General features: G+C 39.6%; 1 protein-coding gene and 1 long non-coding RNA gene across 8 annotated transcripts in view; one reads left to right on the top strand and one right to left on the bottom strand.

Moving 5' to 3' along the window:
• Nucleotides 1-1,124: 1,124 nt before the first annotated feature.
• On the bottom strand, nucleotides 1,125-21,919 carry LOC102951068. 3 transcript variants are annotated; one of them, XR_006217696.1, is made up of 4 exons: nucleotides 21,019-21,919; nucleotides 3,029-3,200; nucleotides 2,412-2,505; nucleotides 1,125-1,265 (listed from the first exon to the last, which is right to left on the bottom strand). It is a non-coding gene; the product is annotated as an uncharacterized LOC102951068 (long non-coding RNA). The 3 variants fall into 3 exon arrangements; XR_006217695.1 differs by lacking the exon at nucleotides 1,125-1,265 and having other exon boundaries at nucleotides 2,152-2,505; nucleotides 2,907-3,200; XR_006217694.1 differs by lacking the exon at nucleotides 1,125-1,265 and having other exon boundaries at nucleotides 2,152-2,505.
• The window catches only part of PPP2R2B (protein phosphatase 2 regulatory subunit Bbeta), a 313,867-nt gene continuing 313,091 nt past the window's right edge, over nucleotides 21,193-21,968 (top strand). For 3 of the 5 annotated variants that reach the window (XM_042986559.1, XM_042986545.1, XM_042986522.1), the window contains exon 1: nucleotides 21,193-21,278. Coding sequence is in view for 1 of the 5 variants with exons in the window: in XM_042986515.1 (XP_042842449.1) it covers nucleotides 21,235-21,278 (44 nt within the window). In the remaining 4 variants the exon portion in view is untranslated. The remainder of the gene's footprint in view (nucleotides 21,279-21,968) is intronic. The other 2 variants (XM_042986515.1, XM_042986551.1) reach the window with 2 other exon arrangements.

The following is a 21,968-nucleotide window of genomic DNA, read 5'->3' as shown; positions in this document are numbered from 1 at the left end:
CTACAAACTGTGGCCAACATATATTAGAAGTCAGGATGTCTATCTGGGTAATTAGGTATCTGCAAATCCTAAGTTGTCCGTTAGAACGTGTCTGTCAGATAGTCGAAGCAGCAAGTTACACAAGGGACACATTTGGTTAAATAACAGAAGTTGATCTGATCACCAATTTGCAGTACCTTTTAAATGAAAGCAAAACATTGGGCTCCTCTGAGAAACCATATCAGACGTATGTGGTTTTTTTTCTCCATATCCCTCCAGATCCCTCTTTTTTTCACAGTATTTCTTTACCTTTTATTATATAAATGTATGTAATACTCTTTAAATATAATAAATACCCTTTATATATGTACATAGTTTTTATATGGTATATCTTTTTTTATTAGATATAGATATAGATATATAGTTTTTAAATGTTGACTACCAAGGTTGGAGGGAAAGCAGGGAAGAAAGGTTGAAAATAAAATTTTACTGATAATATCAGCTTTTTTAGGTGTCATCAGCTTGAAATAAATAGAGCTCTTAGACCGCCTACACAGCCTTCTTGCTTATGTGAATATTCTTCCATTTTTTTACCCTTAAATCACAGGACACAATTCTGCTTTCTCAGGAGATACAGTGAGTTTCAATCAAACTATGTAAGAACCCAACCGAATAAGATCTAGTACAGGTCAATCACTGTAATAATGTGGAAAGGCTAAGAATACTGCTTTATTTAAGCTTATTATTTCTTTAAACCTTTCAAATCATTAGGAGTTTGTCTGGGTTGCATAATTTAATAATGAAAAGAAAATAGGATTGTGAAACCCACTTTTCTCTCCCCATCTCTCTCTCTCTTTCTCTCTGATCCACAGCTTGAAAATACCTTTTCAGTCCCTTCTCTTCAATTAATGAAATAGTTTCCCACCCTACTCCCATCCTGCCTGGAGACACCATTGCCATGGTTACCTGGATACCTGTTCTCAAAGAATATATGTAGTAGCAATCAACAATTTAAACGTCTCAATGTGTTGCGCTTAGGAACAGTAATGAGACCATTATGAAACTACTTGTAGTGAAAATACCATTGATGTTACAGTCTGAAGATTAAAACTTTAATTTGTATTCATTTACTCATTTAAAGAGATAAGGATGAGGAGGCTGATCTCTGCAGCTAAATAGCAAGCCACTGACATGAAGTGCCATCCACCTGAGACAAGATATTGAGGCTGCCTCTTCTTGAATACAAGTTGATAAGACGGAGAGAATAGACAGAATCACCCAACAACCTAATGGAAAGTTAACAGGAAAAGGCCAGTGTGAAGATGGTATATTTGGAGAATAAATGTTCTTTAATAGTGAATCCATGTGAGGGTCCAGAAAAAGAGATACTCAGGGATGTTGTCTTTATTTTATCTGAAAATATTGTTTTGGTAAGCTTGATTCGAGACTTCTCATATGGGCCCATACCAGTTTTCTCTGGGGAGAAACATACTTCCCTCTGTGCTTTAGCTTTCTTGCCATCAAAAACTTTGCCTCTCTGAACCAGGGGACTTAACCTCATGTCTCTTATAAAGGCTTGGGGAGATGATTTGTAAGTAATCTGAACTAGTGAAAATTTAAGACTCACGTTTGCCAATATTGCAATTCAAAGAAAACATATTAGAATGGATTAAAGATTAACCCTGTAATTTCATTTATTCTCACAATCTCATAGGCTATTTTGAGTGGGAGAGAAGGGGGGTAGTTGTAGCAAGAATGCTGGAAAATTCAATTAACTATGGTATTGAGGCTGAAAGTACTGCTTATTGACTGTGCGCTCAACATTACATCCCTGGTTCCATTTTACAAATGCATTTTTCTGTGAATTAGTATAGGGACTTTTATTAAGTAAATCTGATCCCTTGGAAAGGGAACAGGAAACACACTGATTTTACATTCCAAAACCATATAACTTTTTAGAGTGAATTAAAAATCAAGACAAAGAAATGAAACTCCATTCTATCAAAATCTCTAGATTGCAGATTCACACCTTACATGCATGCGCGTGCACACACACACACACACACAATTCCGGATGAGTCAAAGTTTTAAAAACTAAAAAATCAAATTATGAAAGCACTAGATAAAAATTGTTTTATGTTTATTACCTAAGAATAAAGGAGAACCATGGTTTAGAATTTCATAAAGGGGAATATATCTTTAAATAATCATAAACTTAAAGTTTTACATCTATATATCTCATTAATAATTATTAGGAGAAGAAACTAGAACTCTCATGCATTGTTGGTAGAAGTAAATAACCCTTTACTGCATGGATAACTTGGTAATATGAATAAAAATGTATATTTTCTTTCTCTTGAGATACCTTATCCATAGGCATTTTTTCCTAAAAAGATAGTTAAGTAGAATCAAAAAAAGAGGGGAGGGGACACCTGACTGGCTCAGTTGGAGGAGAGTACGACTCTTGTTCTCGCCGTTGTGAGTTCAGGTTGTACATTGGATGTAGAGGTTGATTAAAAATAGAATCTGAAAAAAAGGAAGAAAAGAAAAAGGGAGGAAAAAGGAAAGAAGAGGTATCACAGTATCATTGACTAATCAAGTAAGTGATCAGAACTTGACTTACTTCTGATAATAGAGAAACCATTTGGTTGGTATGAGAAATATTTGAAAAGATGTTCATCACATTTTTAACATGGTTATTTTTGGTGGTAGAAACATAGATTTTTAATTTCTTCTTAATATGTGTCTTAGTAATTTTACTATTTTTGTAAGAAGCATGCATCCATATATAAATCAGGGGCAACAATAGAGCTTTTATGGGTTGAATTATGTCTCCCTAAAAGATATGTTGAAATCCTAACCAGCAGTACCTCAAAATCTGACCTTATTTGGAAATAGGATGTAATCACTTTAAAATGATTTCATACTGAGTTAGAGTGTGGCCTCATCCGGTGTCACTGGTGTCCTTAGAAGGAAGAGGAGAACCATGTGACTATGGAGGCAGAGATCGGAGTGCTGTGTCTACAAGCTGAGGAATGGCAAGGCTTACTGGCAAACACCAGAAGTTAGAAGAAGCAAGGAAAAAATCCTTCCTTATAGGTTTCAGAGGGAGCATGGCCCTTCCAACACCTTGACTGTAAGCATGTAGCCTCCAGAACTATGAGATGATCGATTCCTGTTGTTTCAATTCACCCAGTTTGTGGTACTTTGCTCCAGGAGCCCTAGAAAACCAACACAAAAGTCATTTTAAGAGGACATATCATCTACGTTGCCACACGTGGAATAATCAACCCGTGTTAACAATTCTGCATCCAATATACTGACCTGGGAGTTAATTCATGGTACTTAGAAAAAGGCAGTAAATATGTCCTACTTCTTTGATGTTATACAGACGGCACAAATGCTGAAGTGGTCTGAATGCACCCCCAGGTAACAGAAGCATTATTTTCCCAGGCCCCAGAAGCTCCGTCTTCTGTGAGCCATCATAAATATTGTGAAACATCTTGGGATATATCTCATTGAAGCACCATTTTGAAGAATTACAGTCCTGTTTATCACAATTTGCATTTTTTCCTCAACCATATTAGATATGACTGTACCAATAAGCTGAGAGGAAAACTAGGTCCCAAGTGTTTTTGGCATCTTGTCAGTACTGAAGGTCAACTACATAGCGGTGAGCCAGAATGCATTGTGAACAGACATATGGCATTTGTTTGGGAGAAGAGAAGGTGGGAGGAGGAGGGTCCTGTTTTCCAGCTGCCTTCCAAAGTCAGCCTGGATTTCTGTTAAAATCTTAATGTATCTTCTTTAGCCTCATAATCATTTTCTTTCTAAGTGGTCTTTTATAATCTTGAGAACCAAGAAGACATGATTCGAGGAAACCTATGCCTTCTGACCATGCTGCGTCTTTGGCAGAGTGAACTAGAGGATCTAATTGCATCAGGAGTGGGTGAATGTGCCAGTTCAGGACTAGAGTCTGAACACAAGGGGAGAGGAACCAAAGACAAGGCACACTTCTCTAGTAAAGCTACAACTTATGGAAAATATAGCAACAGGGCTTAAGTCACCTGTGTTCTTTTTAGACTAACTGCAGTTCAGTCAAATTATGCCTGTTTGGATGCTCTTATGATAGAGAATTCATTTGAGCACAGACACTTCTGTGTGCATAAACAGCATGTGTATGTGCCTAGGGTGATTTGGGAGATAACCAAAAGACCAAGGATTAGTCAAGAATTTGGGCGCTTTCAAATGACAAAAACCCAACTCCAAAAAGCTTATGCTAAAAACAAGGAAAGGGATTTTTTTTGGAAATTCAGGGGTGGGGTGGGGGAGAGCATCCTGTCTCTAAGGACTCATCATTAAATGGGTCTGTTCATCACTGTACTCCTTTTTAGCTCTGGTTCTCCTTGAGTGGTGGCCTTATTTTCCCTCCTGCTAATGGGTTTCTCCTATGTGGTCAAAGCAAGTAAGGTTTAGCTCCAGACATGTGTTCCTATGGCTCATAATCCAAGATGAAAAAGAAGAGACAAAGTTCCTCTTTTTCACTGTCCATACATAAATTATTTCAGAGAAGTTATCTGATTGTTGGTTTTGGACTAGGTGCCCATCCCTGAGTCCCCACTTATGCTTACTAGGAGGATGGGGCACTCTGCTTTCCAGGCATAGATCTGCTGCTAGGAGAGCAAGGCGGTAGCACTGGCAACCCTATTAATGGAGGGTAGAGGGGCACCTGCATGACTCAGTTGGCTAAGTGTCCAACTCTTGACTTCAGCTCAGCTCATGATCTCGAGGTTCGTGACTTCGAGCCCCATATCAGGCTTTGCACTGACGGTGTGGAGCCTGCTTGGGATTCTCTTTCCCTCTCTCTCCACCCTTCCCCATCCTCAAAATAAATAAATAAACTAAATTTAAAAAGATAATCAAGGGGAGAAAGATTACGTTAAGGTAGAAAAGAAGTCAAGGTGCTGTTATTCAGAAGAAGAACGTAGTATAAGAAAGCCAAACAGGGGCACCTGGGTGGCTCAGTCAGTTAAGCGTCCAACTTCAGCTCAGGTCATGATCTCGTGGTTGGTGAGTTTGAGCCCCACATCAGGCTCTGTGCTGACTGCTCAGAGCCTGGAGCCTGCTTCAGATTCTGTGTCTCCCACTATCTCTGACCCTCCCCACTCCCTCCCTCTCTCAAAAATAAAGAAAAATTTAAAAAAAGAAAGACAAAGAGAAGATGAATGCTGGAATACCCAAACATTCCCCAAATACTATATCCCTCCCTGCTTTGACCTAGGCTTCCATGTCACTTGAAATCTTTGTCTTATTCTTTTAGGTTTTACAACTGTCCAATATTATACAAAAGGAAGATAGGGGCCCCTGGGTGGTTCAGTCAGTTAAGCGTCCCACTTTGGCTCAGGTCACAATCTCACTGCTCATTAGTTTGAGCCCGGCATCGTGCTCTCTGCTAACAGCTCAGAGCCTGGAGCCTGTTTCAGATTCTGTGTCTCCCTCTCTCTGCTCCTCCCCCACTCACTCTCTCTCTCTCTCAAAAATAAATAAACATTAAAAAAATTAAAAAATAAATAAATAAGTAAATACAAGAAAGATAGATAATAGATAACAAATGGATCAAAATGGCAAAGCTGACAAATGAAATGACAAGCCCAAGTCTATAAACAAGTAAATAAAAATTGATTGCACAATTAAAATTATTATATTACCTGAACTATATATTAAGGAAAAGTTAGATATATAATCCTTGAAAAGTATAAAGGACAGCTTATGTTTTAAAGCAAGCTATAAATTAATATAAAGCTATACTAAATACATATCAAAAGGTAACTCATGAGATTGGGGATAAAAAATACATGCAGAATGCATTCAGTCTACGGTCTTATCTGTTCAAGCAGGAGCTGTACGACTGGCTATTCAAAACCAATGTCTCCTGTGAACTTTGGGCAGACCAGACACAGTCAATTAGTATACTTTATCCCTAAAGGGGAATCTAAGCCACCAAGGCTTTACCTCTCAGGAAATGACTTCAGCCGTGAAGAATTATAAATGACTTGCAAAAAAAAAAAAAAAAAAAAAAAAAAAAGAACCCGTGGATCTGTAGCAGGTGTGGTACTTAGAGACCGATCTGGTGGTTTTCCATGTTAGCCAGGATAAAAATTGAAGTCTAACCTTGACTTCTGATCATCACCCTCCCTCCCAGTTGTGGAACCTGGAACTTGTCTTGCCTGAACTCAGGATCTCATACTTTGCTCAGAGTAGGATGACATCAGACCTTTGGAGTTCCCCAGACCCTTGCATACTTGTGGTCTGCAGTATTTATTTTCTCATTTTAGGTATCAGCTTTTGGGGGAAACTCCAGGTGGTAAAGTTGCATTTCCAATTGGGAATCAAACAGCCTCTTCCATATCTTTTAAACAGGGTCTCAGTTGGAACCAGCCCAGCCAGGCTCATGTAGGAAACAGGAAAGATTCAGGAGCCTACTCCACAGAAAATGAAGTTTCTAAGTCAAGCTGGTTTTCTGTTATCCACATTCATATTATCTATGTAAAAGTCTATGTCTAACTAGTGTCTGGGTTTCCAATTTTTTAAAAATTAAAACACAGAGGAAAGAAAAAGATCAACTAACATCCCTTTATCCAGACAACCCCTGTTAACATTCTGATATATGCCGGTCCAGACTTTATTCATATGTAAATACGAGATGGAACTGTATTTTTCTTTCACAGCAGTAATTTTCTCTTGTAGCACATATTTTATCACCTGAGTTGTAAAACTTAATTTATTATAACATGTTTTTCCATTTAAATAAATATCTCTCTGTCATCATTTTAATCTATTATATAACTGTAATGTTATATATATCATATTACAATAATTATATATCACAATATATTATACATTATATACTATATTATACAATGGTATATATAACATTATATATGTTTAGTTATGATTTTAGGGTATTTCTTCTTCATGACTGTATGTAGTTCTGTGATGACACCCTTAAAAACTTTTATGTTTATTTCCTTAGGTTCAATTCCTAGAGGTACAATTGCTAAATTAAAGCAGTTCCAGGGGCACCTGGGTGGCTCAGTCGGTTAAGCGTCCGACTTCAGCTCAGGTCATGATCTCGCGGTCCATGAGTTCAAGCCCCGCATCGGGCTCTGTGCTGACCGCTCAGAGCCTGGAGCCTGTTTCGGATTCTGTGTCTCCCTCTCTCTCTCACCCTCCCCCATTCATGCTCTGTTTCTCTCTGTCTCAAAAATAAATAAATTTTAAAAAAAAATTAAAAAAAAAATAAAGCAGTTCCAGAATCTTTAGTGTTTGGATGGTTAGACAAGTTAGCATCTAAAATGGCATAAGAGTCTTCATTTTCTCTCATGCTCAGAGTACCATTGATATTTAGAATTTCTGACTATTTGGTGAGGGGATAGTCTCATCTCCATAGATCATCTCTTTAAAGACACACAGTTTTTCGTATTTTAACATATCTGAAAACAGATTGCATCTTGAAGTAGATAGTGACTCAACATTGCATTTCGGTTTAATTGGCCGTGTTTTCTTCTTTCCTAGTAGCACATGGAGTAGCAGTGTGCCCTCTGATCACTGGCATCTTCGATTGAGTGAAATACTGTATTCAGTCTAAGTAATTTTAAGTTTTGGCCCTGCTTTCCTCGCCACCCACCAAGCTTCTGGGACCAGTTGCCCCTGCTAACTACTTACAGTGTGCTCAAAGTATGTAAATTCAATTCAACTTTTATTCACGTTGCTGTGCATATGGCTCGGGGAATACAAAGACGAACATGACAGTGAAGAGAAAAACTTAATTAGGAAGGTCACTGCATAAAATATTGTAATGAATTTTACCTCGAAACCTTTGCGGAATGAGGCAGGATATAAATAAATAAAAACATTATCTATACAGAAGCCAAATAGACATTAATCTTAGATCATCTGTCGCACATGTTTCCTTTGTTGACACAGATAACCAAGCGCTCCTCTGAGCTTCCCACCTTTCCTTGAAGCCTTTCTCTTCTGGAAAGTATAAATGCTGCTCACTTAACTCCAAGGGTGTCTCCTTGCCTCCAGCTTTTTACCCAGCCACATACTGCTCAGCCCTCAAATCCCAGTTCAGAGACTACCTCCTTTGGGAAATGGCTCTGGCTCTGTGTCTCCTTTCCTCTCTCCTGCCTTCTGTCAGTATTGCTTCCACAGTACGTAGTACACTCAAAACCACACATTGTGGTAATGCCAGAAGGTATCTGGAGCATTCCCAACTGGATCCAGGGGGTAAGACTGCCCCAGCTCCTCCCAGCTCGGCCACGTGTTACCTATCTGTCCTTGGGTGAGTAACTCTTAAATCTCAGTTTTCTTATCTGCAAATTGAAGTGACCACTGCCTTGTTCAAAGGGTTGTTTTAGAGAATCCACTCTAATAAAACATATAAAGCACTTAGCACAGGTGCTGCCATTGGAAAACATTGGGGAAAAAAATGCTAACTTACTGGTTCTCTGTCTCCCCAGCAGACCAATGCCCTCCCAGAGAGTATAAAGTGTGTCCTCTATGTCTATGATCCTAGTTACCTGGTATGGAGCAGATTCTCAGTACAGATGTGTTAAAGAGCTCATACATAAAAACTAAGCCCCCAGCCTTAGGGGTTAAAAGAAATTAGGCAACAGACTTCTCTTTTTGGCTCGGGAGAGCTCTTCTGCTTTCTGCATGGTCTGAGTACAGAGAAAGGTTTTGTTAGTTTGTGGCTAGTGATATGAAAAGTAATCAAAAGGACTGCAAAGTCTCAATACACCGTTCTCTTTGTTAGTTTGTTTATTTACTTTTTTTGGGGAGAAGGGTAGATAGAGAGAACCCCAGGCAGGTTCTGAGCTGTCAGCATAGAGCCCAATATTGGGCTAGAACTCACAAACTGTGAAATCATGACCTGAGCTGAAACCAAGAGTCAGACGCTTAACTGACTGAGCCACACAGGAGCCCCTAAGCCATTGTTTTTTTTTAACAAATAAAAAAAAACACAGTCATAATAATTGTCTAGGGGGTGAGGTTTTTTTTTTTTTTTTTTTTTTTTTTTTTTTTTGTCCTTGCTTACCAGGATTCTTAAGGCTGCTAACAAAAACATGGTTATCTCCTGTATTGGTAACCCTTGTGTATGGCTATTTATTTCATTTACTTCCTGTGTCCCCTCGGAGGGGGATGTGATAGTAATTTAAAGATCTTATTAAGCAACATGAATGATCAGGACAGTGTACCAGCAGATGGAAAGACTGGCTAAAATGATATTTTATCAAGTGTCTCCACTGCTTATATTGGGAAATCTTTGCTGTCTTGGAACTAGAGATATGACCAACCGCCCATATGGAATATGTGACTGAGACACTTCAGGAAGTTATGCCACCCCACAATGTCAACACATCTAGCCTTGGTGATGCCTAAAATGATGGTGATAGAATTTATGTTCTCTGAGATATTGTTCCATGTGGAAATGCCATTTTATTTGACCATTGCAGAAGGAACAGCCATAGCTCCCATTAATTGAATACTCTGATCTGCCACGTAGAGTCATGTCCGGTTATCAATTTTTCAATCAGTCTTATGAAGTAGGTATATTTCCATTCCATTTCTAGGTAAGGAAAACAAGGCTTCCAAGTGAAGTGACTTGCCCAGGCAGTTGGGAAAGATCAGAACTGTGAATCAAACTCAGCAACATCTGACTCTAAGCCTGTGCAGACCTCAGAAGTCATGTCTCAAATCAGCATGGTTCTAAGATTTGCTCACTTCCCCAGCCATGTTTTCTACCAAACTTCACACCTAAGACACACCAAACTTCTTTTTAGTTCCTCCAATATACCAACTATCACAGTTTTTTTCTTCCTCTTTGCCATCCCCCTTTGCTCTCTGGCTTATCTTTTGGGCCTCAGCTAAAATGCCACTTCCTCAGAACATTTACTTCCTGACAGCTCAACACCGTCCCCAGATGCTGTTGGACAGCCCCACCAAGTGCTCCCAGAGCTACTTGGCCATCCCTCATGTTGGCATGGCTCATTTGGCATAGCCATGTCTGGTATAATTCCGTCCTTCATTGGACTGTAAGTAGCACAAGGGACTGGCTGTCAGTTGCTCTGGTTTTTCCTGTTGTATCTTCAGTGCCTGGTAACTGGTAGACGTTTAGTACAGAGTGGTGGAATGGATGAATAAATTCACGAATGAATCAACAGTCACTGGTAGAGTAGGAACACACTGCAGCAGGAGAGTGACAAAGTCCCATCTATTTTTCCACACCAAAGGCAAGTCCTTCCCTCCTCATAATTCTGTATCCAGGCTAGCCCTGCCTCCTTATGGACATTACCAATTAGCAGTCTGGTTCACAATAACACCACCTTTCACTTAAACATTTGTTGTTTCCTCTGATTTCTTTCTATTTCAACTTTGATGAAATAGGATCAAAGTTTCAAATATTTGGCTTTAAAATTTGAGCTACAGCTAAAACTAGAAAAGTTGTACATACATTCTTTGAGGCCAGAGCCTCCCCCATTCACTTACCTACACACACACATACATGCACACGCACACACACACACACACACACACACTTTATTTTCCCTCGCTTGTTAAAGATTACCTCCTCTGGTTTCTCATAGGTTCTGTTTCTTGCAATAAGCCGTATGCTCATAGAGTACATGTGTTTCATTTTGCTTCTATCTGAATGCTTGGAAATCTGCCTGCAGTGGAAATTTCAGAACAAAACAAAATGGTAATCAATAGCATCACAAGTGTGGTTGATAGCGGGTTTTTTTCCCTTTTGTTTTTCCTCAAAAAGTAAGCACCATAACCAAAATGTTTATGTGGCAGAGAATGAAAAAAAAAAAGCAACCCTCTCGAATAATCATAAAAAGCCTTCTGATTTTTAGAAGAAATAATTAAGGTGAGGTTTGACCTGCTCACTAATCAGAGGATTGGGTTCCCAGAACACAGACTTTGTGCTATTCTACTTAACCAAAGAGCAACTTGGGCATTTATCCAGCGTACTCCTCAAGGATCTAATATGTTAATTGAAAAAAAAATCTTAGGAAATAACTTTACAAGCAAACAATTCATCCAATTGGAAACACATGGGATTATTTTCCAATCTCTTTTACTTGAAATCTCAGCTGCTGATTGAAAGGATTTTTTTTTAAATCAGAATTTTTCAAAGTACACACAGAATTAGTTACAATTCCAAGGTAGAATACAATTTGCTTTAATTAAAACAACATACACTCTAATTCCCACATGGACATTTTAGATTTTCGCGTGCTTAATGCTGTTACAGGTAAAGAAACATTGTTTTCTGAGCTGTCCTTCCAGATTCTCAAGGCCTCCCTCTTACCTCCACAGCTGTAATATCTCTGATGGATATAGCTTTCTCTACCAGCCCTCCTTCTCAAGGTTCTCTTGAGACGCTTCCACATTCAGTATTTCTTGACATGCACTAGGCAGTTAGCTTCCATTTTCTCACTGCTCTGTGACCTTGCTTATCCTAATCACAAATGTGATGTGCATAAAGAAGCTCTCAGCAGGGGGAAAGGGCTTAGCCACCTGGACCACTGGACCCTTCAGTCTCTTCACAGCATCTGTTGTCCAAAGATTGGATATCTTAGGTAATTTGATTGATCCCTTAACAGCAAGACAGAAAACTGAGGGGCCGGCTGATAACCTGATAACCTCTAGAACACAAAAGGATTTGAATTGGAGAATCTTGATTCCCTGGGGTCTAGACAATTGAGTCCAAACTGAACATACTAAGGAAGGACCAAAGAGTTTGGAACTCTCCCGATGCCTAGGGAGGGCCGTTGGGAAATAAACCACATTGTTGCTAATGACCAGACCTGGAGAGTGGCTGGAGGTTGGGGGAGAGAATTTGGATTAATCCTTTCCCACCTACACTACAGAGACAAAACTCACACAGAGATAGGCACACTCACGTACAAGCAGAGCCCACTGTGCCTTCACACAGTTGTCTTCTAGTCTCCATTGAAGATTTGAGGACATAACTTCTTTATTAGTCATTAAGATAATTAACACAAGTTTCGCATTTAGAGTCAACTCTCGATTATTCGTGAAAGAGCAAGCCAAGGTGGGACTAATGAAAACCTATAGAGAATTCTTGAGCCTCACAATTTCAGTCCTTTGTACCACCCACCTAGGCCTTTCCCATGCCTGCTAGTGAGGAGGTAAACATGGCCCGAGTGTCCTCCCCTTAACTCTTGCTTACCTTCTGCCAGAGTTGCTAAGAACCATGAAATGTCTCAGAAGCCAAGAATTTGATAAAAAAAGGAAGATGGCATCTAAGTAAATCCCTATAGGCAAACAATCCCTAAATGTTTGAATTGGTGCCATAGCATACCCTTGACTGGGCTTAGATTCATCAAGAAAATGCTTCCCATTTAGAAAACAGATTATTGAGAGTGGGTACTGTTTCTGGACATTTCCAAGGATGTCGTGAGGAGCAGGCATTCTTGTTAAGAAACTGTTTGAAGTTGCAGGGAGGTCAACCATCCTCTTACCTCCCTTTCCCATTGTGCAGCAGAATAATAATAAACAGGTTGGTTCTGCATTCAGCAACATTAAGATAGTGAACAAAAGCATGCACGCATAAAACAATTTCATCACATTGTCACTTGCCAAGGTATTATTGCGAAAGGATCTGGTTTGAGTTACAGAGATATCACTTTCCCCTTTCAACTATAGTTATTGAGAAGAACACTAAAAAATTTTTTTTGGCAAAAGGGGACACAATTTTCAGGCTAGTTTGCAAGGTCAAATGAACACCAATGAAAATTTATATTCACTCAGCATGTGAGGAGTTTTATGTCTGGAAAAGGACTTAATTATGGTAGGGTAAATAATTGAGTTTTTACAAGTTAAAGTAATAGCATGCAGTATTGGCCGAGCATTTTTCTGGATGTTTAGTTATACCCAAGAGATTTGTCTCTGCCCTCCAAAAGGAGGGAGGTGGAGAAAGAGTACAGAAAAGAGAATTTTTAGACTAACATGTCAACTGAGGGAAATGAAGGTAGGCTTCAGCAAGAATGAGAGCATTTGGGGGCGGGGGGAAGCACAATACCATTAAGAGCCAAGTATGGATCTTTTCTTTGAGTTTTTAACTCATGTCTCTTTATCCTCCGAGTTGGTCAGTCACATCCACCTTAACCTGACTGCCCTTTGTGTGTGTGTTGGGGGTAGGGTACTGGAGAGCAGAGATCACTGCCCCAACCCAGAAAACCTATTCAAAACAGGCTGGTCACTTCCCCCTGAATCCCAGGACTCAAATAATTGCAACTTCCTTCTTCTCCAGACCCCTGGATCATTGCTAGAATCCCTCTAAAACCACGTTCCTCTCTCTCTTCAAAAATGAAATTATAAATTGAGAGGTCATCCTCTAAATAAAGGCCCACAGGGGTTGGTGTTATTTAAAGCAGTAGAGATGCTATTTCTCTCCTATATTCCTCACGACCAGCCACATGGACTTTTCTTCTAATCCTGATCAAGCCAAACTTGCTTCTACTGTCACACCTGTGCTTTTGATGTTCCCCTGCTGTGATGCTCTTTTTTTTCAGAAAGATCTTTGCTTGGCTGGTTCCTCACTGGTCTGCTCTCATTACAAGTGCCCCCTCCTCTAAAAAGTGTTTCTGGACTAATCAATCAGAAGCCCACCTCCTTTCCCCTCTATCACCTAAGACTGATTTGTTTCCTTCATACCACTGTTACTATCAGAAAATGTTCGCTTATTAGTTCACAAGTTTCTAGTTGGTCTCCTGCTTATATAGAACATCAGCTCTGTGAAGGGGGTCCAATTTCTACTTCTGCATCTCTGACATCTAGAATAACATGTGGACGATCATAGGCATTCAAATAATTATTTAATTAAAAAATTGTGGGGGTGCTTCTTATGTACTAGACACTATTTACATATATTATTTTATTGAATCCTCACCTCAAACTATGATATAGCTCCCATCTTGATTTTACAGATAAAAGAGCTAAGGCTTAGAGACACGAAATAACTGTTAAGAGTCAAGATATAAACCCAAGTGGTACATTTCCAGAGCTCATGCTCACAACTGCGACTCATTTTTTCTTATACATTGTATATAAACCAGTTTCCAGTTCCACATATAAGGAGCTTAGACACTGCCATTCCATCCCAACAATAGGTGAAAAGCTGTATGTACTGAAAAGTACACAACTCTTCTTGGATTTGTAGAAGAAGGGAGGGTGCAGGAGAAATGGCTGCCCCCCCCAGGATTGGAGACAGAGGTGAATGTAGGGAGTGTTGGCTTACTGGAGCAGAGACTCACAAGGGGAAGCAGTTTGAGGAACCAGTGTCAGGGTAGGAGAACCTGAACTATAATTGACAAGTGCCTGGAGGCTCAGTGTGGACATCTCTGAGAGTTAAAAAGTCCAAGGGTACCCAGTCATGGAGGGGAGGGGGTACAATTTATGAAAGTTGCCTCCAAGAGGTCAACTAGGTTCTCACAGTAAATATCAGACAAAAATCCCCTTGTTCTTCCAGCAAGAGAGGGGAATAGAACCATTTTGAAATATGCCAGAGCATTCTTCTCAGCAAGACCTGCCTGGTTAAGAAGTTAACCAAACTGCAATGCACTGGAGTTTTATCAGAACTTAACTGACCTGGGGACAGGGAAATACCCACTTCTAGTCAGCTCTACCCTTCCACGTGAAAGGTGGGAAATAGTCAACTCTAGCCCACTCTAGCTATCCTGTCCCACCTAGGAGACAAGAAAAAAACTGAGAAGCACTTGTGAAGCTCACGGGCCAGAGGCATAGGCTCACTAATAGATGAATACCTAATCATAGGACTGCTGAACACGTCCCTTCCCCTAACGTATTTTCATCTCATTACTAAAGAACCTGTTTTTAGCAGTTCCTTTTACCCAGTTCATCATGCCCAGCTACCAAGAAAAAATTATAAGACATACTAAATTTAAACAAACAAGCAAACAAACAAAAAACCCCACAATTTAAAGAGACTGAATAAGTATCAGAACCAGATATGGGAAGAATGTTGCAATTAACAGATTATCAGACTGGGAATTTAAAACAATGATCATTAATATAGTCGGCGCTCCCATGGATAAGGTAGACTGCATGCATGAACAGATGGATGGCAGAAGCAGAGAGATGGAAATCCTAAGAGAGAACCAAAAAGAAATGCTAGAAAAAGAAAAAAGAAATGCTAGACGGAAAAAAAAACACCATGACATAAACAAAGAATGCCTTTGATGGGCTCATTAGTAGACTGGACATGGCCGAGGAAAGATCTCTGAACTAAAGGATATAGCAGTAGAATCCTTGGAAACTGGGAAGCAAAGAAAACAAGACTGAAAAGGAAAAAAAAATTGAACAGAATATCCCAGATGACTACAAAAGATGTAACATACACGTAATGGGAATACTGGAAAAAAGGAGAAAGAGAATGGAACAGAAGAAATATTTGAAACAATAATGATTGAGAAATTTCCCAAATTAATGTTAGACTCCAAACCACAGATCTAAGAAGCCTGGAGAATAACAAGCAGGATAAGTGTCTCCCCACCCCGACCCCAGACCCCTTCACCTAAGCATATACTTTTCAATCTACAGGAAATCAAAGATTAAAAAAATAGTAATTCTGAAAAAAGCCAGAGAAAAATAAAGTTGAGTCAATTTCTTGCCTTAAGGACTTCTCAGAACCTTTAATATGCTAATGTACCCCAGGACTTGTCAAGATAAGGATATAATATCCCATTCAATTTTTCTTTTAACCACTGACTCTTCTTTTTCATGAAGATTTTCTTGACATTTCTTTGAACTCTGCTACCCCTGAAGTTTCTTTGGAAATTGTTCTCACTTTCAGTCTGTGTCTTCAAAAACACCTACTTAGATATCAGAACCATAGATCCGCCACTGATTCAAATATTCATTCAACAACTGTTTTTTGAATGCCTATTATGCACCACTCACTTTTCTAGGAACTATGAGATGCCAGTGGAAAAGATAAAAATCCATGCCCTTTTTGAGTTACAACATTCTAGAGAGGGGGAAGATAAATAATAAGGACAATAAATAAGTAAATTCTATCATACCATGGAAGGTGATATTCTCTGGGGGAGAAAGGAGAATATTGAAAATGATGAGATGGGGGTGGGGGTTAAAGAAGAGCCAGAAGGAATTGCAGTGAGGGAGAGGCAGATGGAAAGGATAGGTGTACAACTTGAAATAGGGTGGTCAAGGTGGGCTTTATTGAAAAGGTGGCATTTGAGCAACACCTTGAAGAAAGAGAATTAGCCACATGGATATCTGAGGAAAGAGTATTTCAGGAAGAGGAATCTGCTAATGGAAGGTATCTAGAAACCTGGCTTCATGTTTTCAAGAAGCATCAGACCAGCATGCCTGGAAAGGAATAAGAGGCCATATAGAAAAAGATGAGATTGGTAGATTAAGGGGGTTGCAGGACAGACCACGTAAGGTGAGTCATTGAAAAGGTGAAAGTATTATGCTGAGTGAAATAAGTCAGTCAGAGAAGGACAGATATCCTATGTTTTCACTCATATGTGTAACTTGAGAAACTTAATGGAGGACCATGGGGAAGGGAAGGGAGAAAAAGTAGTTACAAACAGAGAGGGAGGGAGGCAAACACAAGAGACTCTTAAATACAGAGAACAAACTGAGGGTGGATGGAGGGGGTGGGGGGGGAGGGGAAAATGGGTGATGGACATTGAGGAGGGCACTTGTTGGGATGAGCACTGGGTGTTGTATGGAAGCCAATTTGACAATATTATATTCATTTTAAAAAAACCAACAACAACAAAAGAAAAGAGCCTTTGGCTTTTATCCTAAGTGAGATGGGAGGTAACTGCAACGTTTTGAGCAGAGGAGTGGCACAATTAGCCTTACTGTTAAAGAGGATCCTTCTGGCCATTATGTTAAGCATAGAATAGCAGGGATCAAGGAACGCTCTGAGTATAGAATATAAAGAAACAAAGTTAGAAGTAGTGAAATCAGTTGTAATAATACCATGAGGGATGTTGTGGCTTACACCAGAATGGAGGCAGTGACGGTGGTAAGAAGGCATAGGGTTCTGATTTATTTTCAAGGTAGCCAACAGGATTTCCTCACAGTATGAGAGAGAATGAGAAGAATTGAGGATGACCCTAAGTTTTTTGGTCTGAGCATGTGAGAGAATGAATTTAACATCAGTCAAGATGGAAAAAGCCTATAGGGGTGGAAGAGGTTCCAAGTGGGAAATTAGGGGTTCAGTTTTTGGCATGGTCACTTGGAGATGTCCTTAAGACTTCCCAGTGGAGATGATATAGAGGGAGTTGGAGTCTGGGTGAGAGATCTAGTCTAAATATAGATTTGAGAGAGGCCAGTAAATGGACAGGGTTTTAAATCATGAGAATGGAGGGGCGCCTGGGTGGCTCAGGCAATCCAGCGTCTGACTTCGACCCAGGTCATGATCTCGCAGTTTGTGAGTTCGAGCCCCGCCTCGGGCTCTGTGCTGACAGCTCCGATCCTGGAGCCTGCTTCAGATTCTGTGTCTCCTCTTCTCTCTGCCCCTTCCCTGCTCATGCCCTGTCTCTCTCTGTCTCTCAATAATAAATAAATGTTAAAAAAATTTTTTTTTAAATCATGAGAATGGAGGAATCAGCATGGCAGTACTACGGAGATCCAGTAGAAAAACTGAAACAGAACTGAGCCTGAATCCCAAATAAAAAAGGACATGTTTCTCAGGAAACCAAACCCAAAGCCTTGACTGGTGAGTAGAAGCAGAGCAGACAATAGGAAGAAAAATGAACTTCAGCTTTGGGAACTTGAAGAAGGTATGTCTAAGAGGTCTTGTCTCCTACATAATGGCTGCCTTGAACTCTGTCTGAGGAAGATTCTGGGACCGTGTCTGGGTGGGGAAGAAATTAGTAATTAGTGTTATCTGTTACAGTTGTGGAGTACTGAGTGACGGCAGGCAGGGCAGCATCAGATTTTTACCATTCTTTGCTGCGAGGAAAGGCCACGTGACTAAGAATAAGCAGCACCTGACATTTGGAGAGTTTACTGAACACTTTCAACTTATTGCAAGTCAACTGGCTTGGTTTATAGCAATATCAGTGTAGAACTTGTTGCTGAAATTATCTTACTTATATAAGAATAATTCTGCTCTTGATCCATTAGCATATGTTGGACTTAAGTGTGTGAAAGGTGATCTATGAAAAAAAGAAGAGAGTAAAAGAAGTTCTGTCCTAAGCAGGATGGTCTACATAATTTGTGGACTCAGGGCCTGAATTGGGAAAGTCAAAACCCCAGGCAGAGTGGAACATGGAAAACAGCAGCCTCTCTGCCAGTGTTGAAGAGACTCACCCAGTTTAGACAGGTGGGCAACGCAAACACTCAACAAAGCTGTCAGTAGAAATGATCATCCTTTAGGTGGACGGTTGGGAAGAATCACATTTGTGGTCAAAGACAGCATATCTCTGGCTGAGACTGTTTATGTATATAGTGAAGACTGAAGAGAGCCCAAGCCCTTCACATGCTTCTGGTTAATCCTGAGTCTGAGTGTGTGAGCATAAGAGACTCAAAAGGGCCCAGAAGAAATTAAAACCCAGGAGGCTTAAAGACAGCCTGGATTTTAAATGTGTTCCCCTACCCACAAACATATCCAACAGCAATGAATGGGAGCTTTACTGGTTCAAGGTGTTAGAGCACAGTTGATGTGCAATCATTAGTTGACCACCAAGCTGCCCAGACTCAGGAGTAACACCTAGCAAGCCAGGTTTAAAAATGAAGGATATATATTTAAAATCACAACAATTTATCAGAAACACCAGTGACTCGGGACACAAATATAGCCCAGGCAAGTTATTAAACAAAGCAGTAGCAACAACAACCTCCAAGGGAAAAAAAAATACCAGCATCAAAGTAGCTGTAATATATTAACTAGAATGTCCCATTTTTTAAGAAAAAAAATTAAGAGACTTGCCAAGAAACAAAGTGTGACCCACACTCAGGTAAAAGAAGCAATGAATAGAAATCATCTCTTCTGAATGGAAGCACTGAATAGAAATCTTTTGTTATCAGCTATTAGCAGACAAAGGAAGGCAACTACTACAAATATGTTCAAAGAACTAAAGGACACTTATTTAAAGAATTAAAGGAAACTAACAATAGATCAACAAATAGAGATTCTTAATCAGGATATAAGATTATTAAAAGTACCAAGTAGAAATTCTATACCTGAGAAGAATAATAGCTGTAAAAAAGAAAGAAAATTTCACTAAAGGGGCTCATCAGCAGGTTTGAGCATGCAGAAGAAAGAATCCATGAACTATAAATTGGTAGAAATTATCTAATCTTAAGGATAAAGACAAAAATGAACAGAGCCTCTGAAAACTAGTGGGATAAGATCGAGCATAGCAACGTCCATGTAATGGGAGTCCCACACGGAGAGAAAAGAAAGGACGGAAACATTATCTGAAAAAATAATAGCCCCAAACTTCCTAAATTTGATTTTTAAAAGGCATTAATCTATATATCCAGAAAGTTCAAAGAAACCAAAGTGGGATAAATATAAATAGATCCACACCTTGACACATTGTAGTCAAACTGTGAAAAGCATAAACCAGAGAGAAAATCTTGGAAAAAGCAGCAAGAAAAAACAACTCATCCTCTATAGGCAAACATCGATCCAATGACCAGCTGGCTTCTCATCTAAAACCATGGAGGCCAGCAGGCAGGAGAAGGACATATTCAGAATGCAGAAAGAAAAGTAACTGTCAAACAAGAATTCGGTATCTACCAATACTATTCCTCAAAAATGAAGGCAAAATAAAGGCCTCCCCAGATAAACAAATATTGGGCAAATCTGTTGCTACCAGATCTGTCTTATGAAATATACTGAAGGAAAGAAGTCCTCTGGAAAAGACACCAAAAAGCCACACAAATCCACAGGAAGAAATGCAGAACACTGCAAATAATAAATATGTAAGTTAGTATAAAAGATTACATTAATAAACCTTTTTTCATCTTTCCCCAACTTCCTTAAAAGACATAAGAATGTATGAAATAATATTAACACTGTAGTGTTACATTTATAATCTGTAGACTGATTATACATGACAGTAATAGCACAAAGGCAAGAGACAATGGTATTATATTAGAGCAAAGTTCCTAAATTTTCAAATTAATATTCATCTGAGGAAGTCTGTGTTAAGTTAAAATGCATGTTGAAATCCCTAGGGTGGCCACAAAGAAAATAATTCACAAAAAATATATACAGTAAATCCACAGAAAAATTGCAATGTCACACTAAAATATTTGTTCCATGCAAAGAAGGTGGTCAAAGAGGAACAGATAGTCAAAAAGGACAAGAGACATCTAGGAAATCTAAGGCAGGTCTTTGGTAAAACTTCTCTTTTTGCTGTCATGTGATTTTGGTGAAGAGGGATCTAGAACAAACAGGGCGGCCTACTTAATTTGTGGACCCTGAAATGCAGGGTCCTTGTTCAAAAGCTATTAGGAGTTTCACGATGGTGGCAGCAGACTTTGGAAAAAAAGAAACAAGGGGTCCTTCTAGCCCAGGGCTCTGTGACTGCAGAAGTTACTTACTCATGAAACTGTCCCTCATGACAGGTAAGAAGCTACCGTATCCCAGGTTCCCGCTCTTTCAATAAGTCTCCTCTGGGAACATAATACCTTCTATTCTCTCCCTGTTGTCTTTTCCTTTCCCATACTTGAATCCTGAGTCTCCAGCATTTGGGAAGAACTCAACCCTTTGCAATTAAAAGTCCACGAGATGGGATCCAAGCTCTTGTATCCACGTGAGCAGCTCTGACTACACTTTGCTACAGATTTTTTTTGTTTTTGCATTAAAACCTGTAATTCCCTGATTTGTGCTGACTGTGGTTTTCAAGGGCAGTTGGCATTTTCAACAAAGGCAGCAAGTCAGTCTCAAAGAAGAACATCATTCTAAGTAGCTGATATTCATTAACTCACCTGACAATGTGTAGTAAATAGGAAAGCCATGAAGGGTCTGTGTGGGATCATGCTGGTGCTAGCTGATGGACTTGTTAGGGTAGCCGTTACCTCGTGGTTCAGCTGTGCAATGATCTCATCGTGTCTTCATAATTAGGCTTTATGACTACCGCACACATAATTGACTGGGATGCAGTTCACTAACGTCAGACACAGGGAAGAGCATTCTGTGAGATCATGGCCCTTAATCAGGCCAGCCAGCTCTACTCAGGCTCTGACAGGTAAATTTTGCCTGCTTACACTTTATGATAAGCAATGGTCCCCTTTGGTCCTTCAGATCCTTGTCATACTTGCTGTTCTGAAAAAATAATAAGTGAATGTGATGATGAACATGGAACCAAGTTGTCACCCATGAATATTATGAATCTTTTGGTTTCAAGTCAGAGACAATCTAGGTCAAAACTGGCTTAATTCAAAAAGGGAACTTAGACTCTCGAGTAGCTGAAAAATAAAGAAATAGTCCAAGCTTTGAAACAAGGCTTAAGTGGCTCCGTTGTATCATCAAAAACATTTTATCTTCCTTTTTCTCCTTGGTCTTCTTGGTATCTTGTTTAACCCTAAGGTTGGGTTTCTTCAGAGTTCCAGAATGACTTCTCACACCTTGATCTTTCTTATTCTGTGTAAATGTCCAGCAAGGAGAGAGAGAGAATCGCTTTCCTTAAAGTTCGCTGAGCTAGAAAGCATTCTCCCCAGAAGCCCCCAGCACACATTTCCTCCTTTATCATTCACCTGAACCACATCTTCTGACTTGAGTTAATTACAGTGAAAAGGCCAATGGGATGTGCTGCTTGGCTTAAAGCAATCAGGGTTCTCTAGAGCTGAGTGGGCTGCAAGTTAGAAGCAGTTACCAGATAGAGAGAGAACACTGTGTGCTCAGAGGGTGAAGGCATCAAAAGGCCACTATTCCCACC

Source organism: Panthera tigris, chromosome A1, assembly GCF_018350195.1.
Source record: "Panthera tigris isolate Pti1 chromosome A1, P.tigris_Pti1_mat1.1, whole genome shotgun sequence".
Lineage (NCBI taxonomy): Eukaryota > Metazoa > Chordata > Mammalia > Carnivora > Felidae > Panthera > Panthera tigris.
The sequence above is the reverse complement of the archived record's forward strand: the minus strand, read 5'-3'. Positions and strand labels throughout refer to the sequence as shown.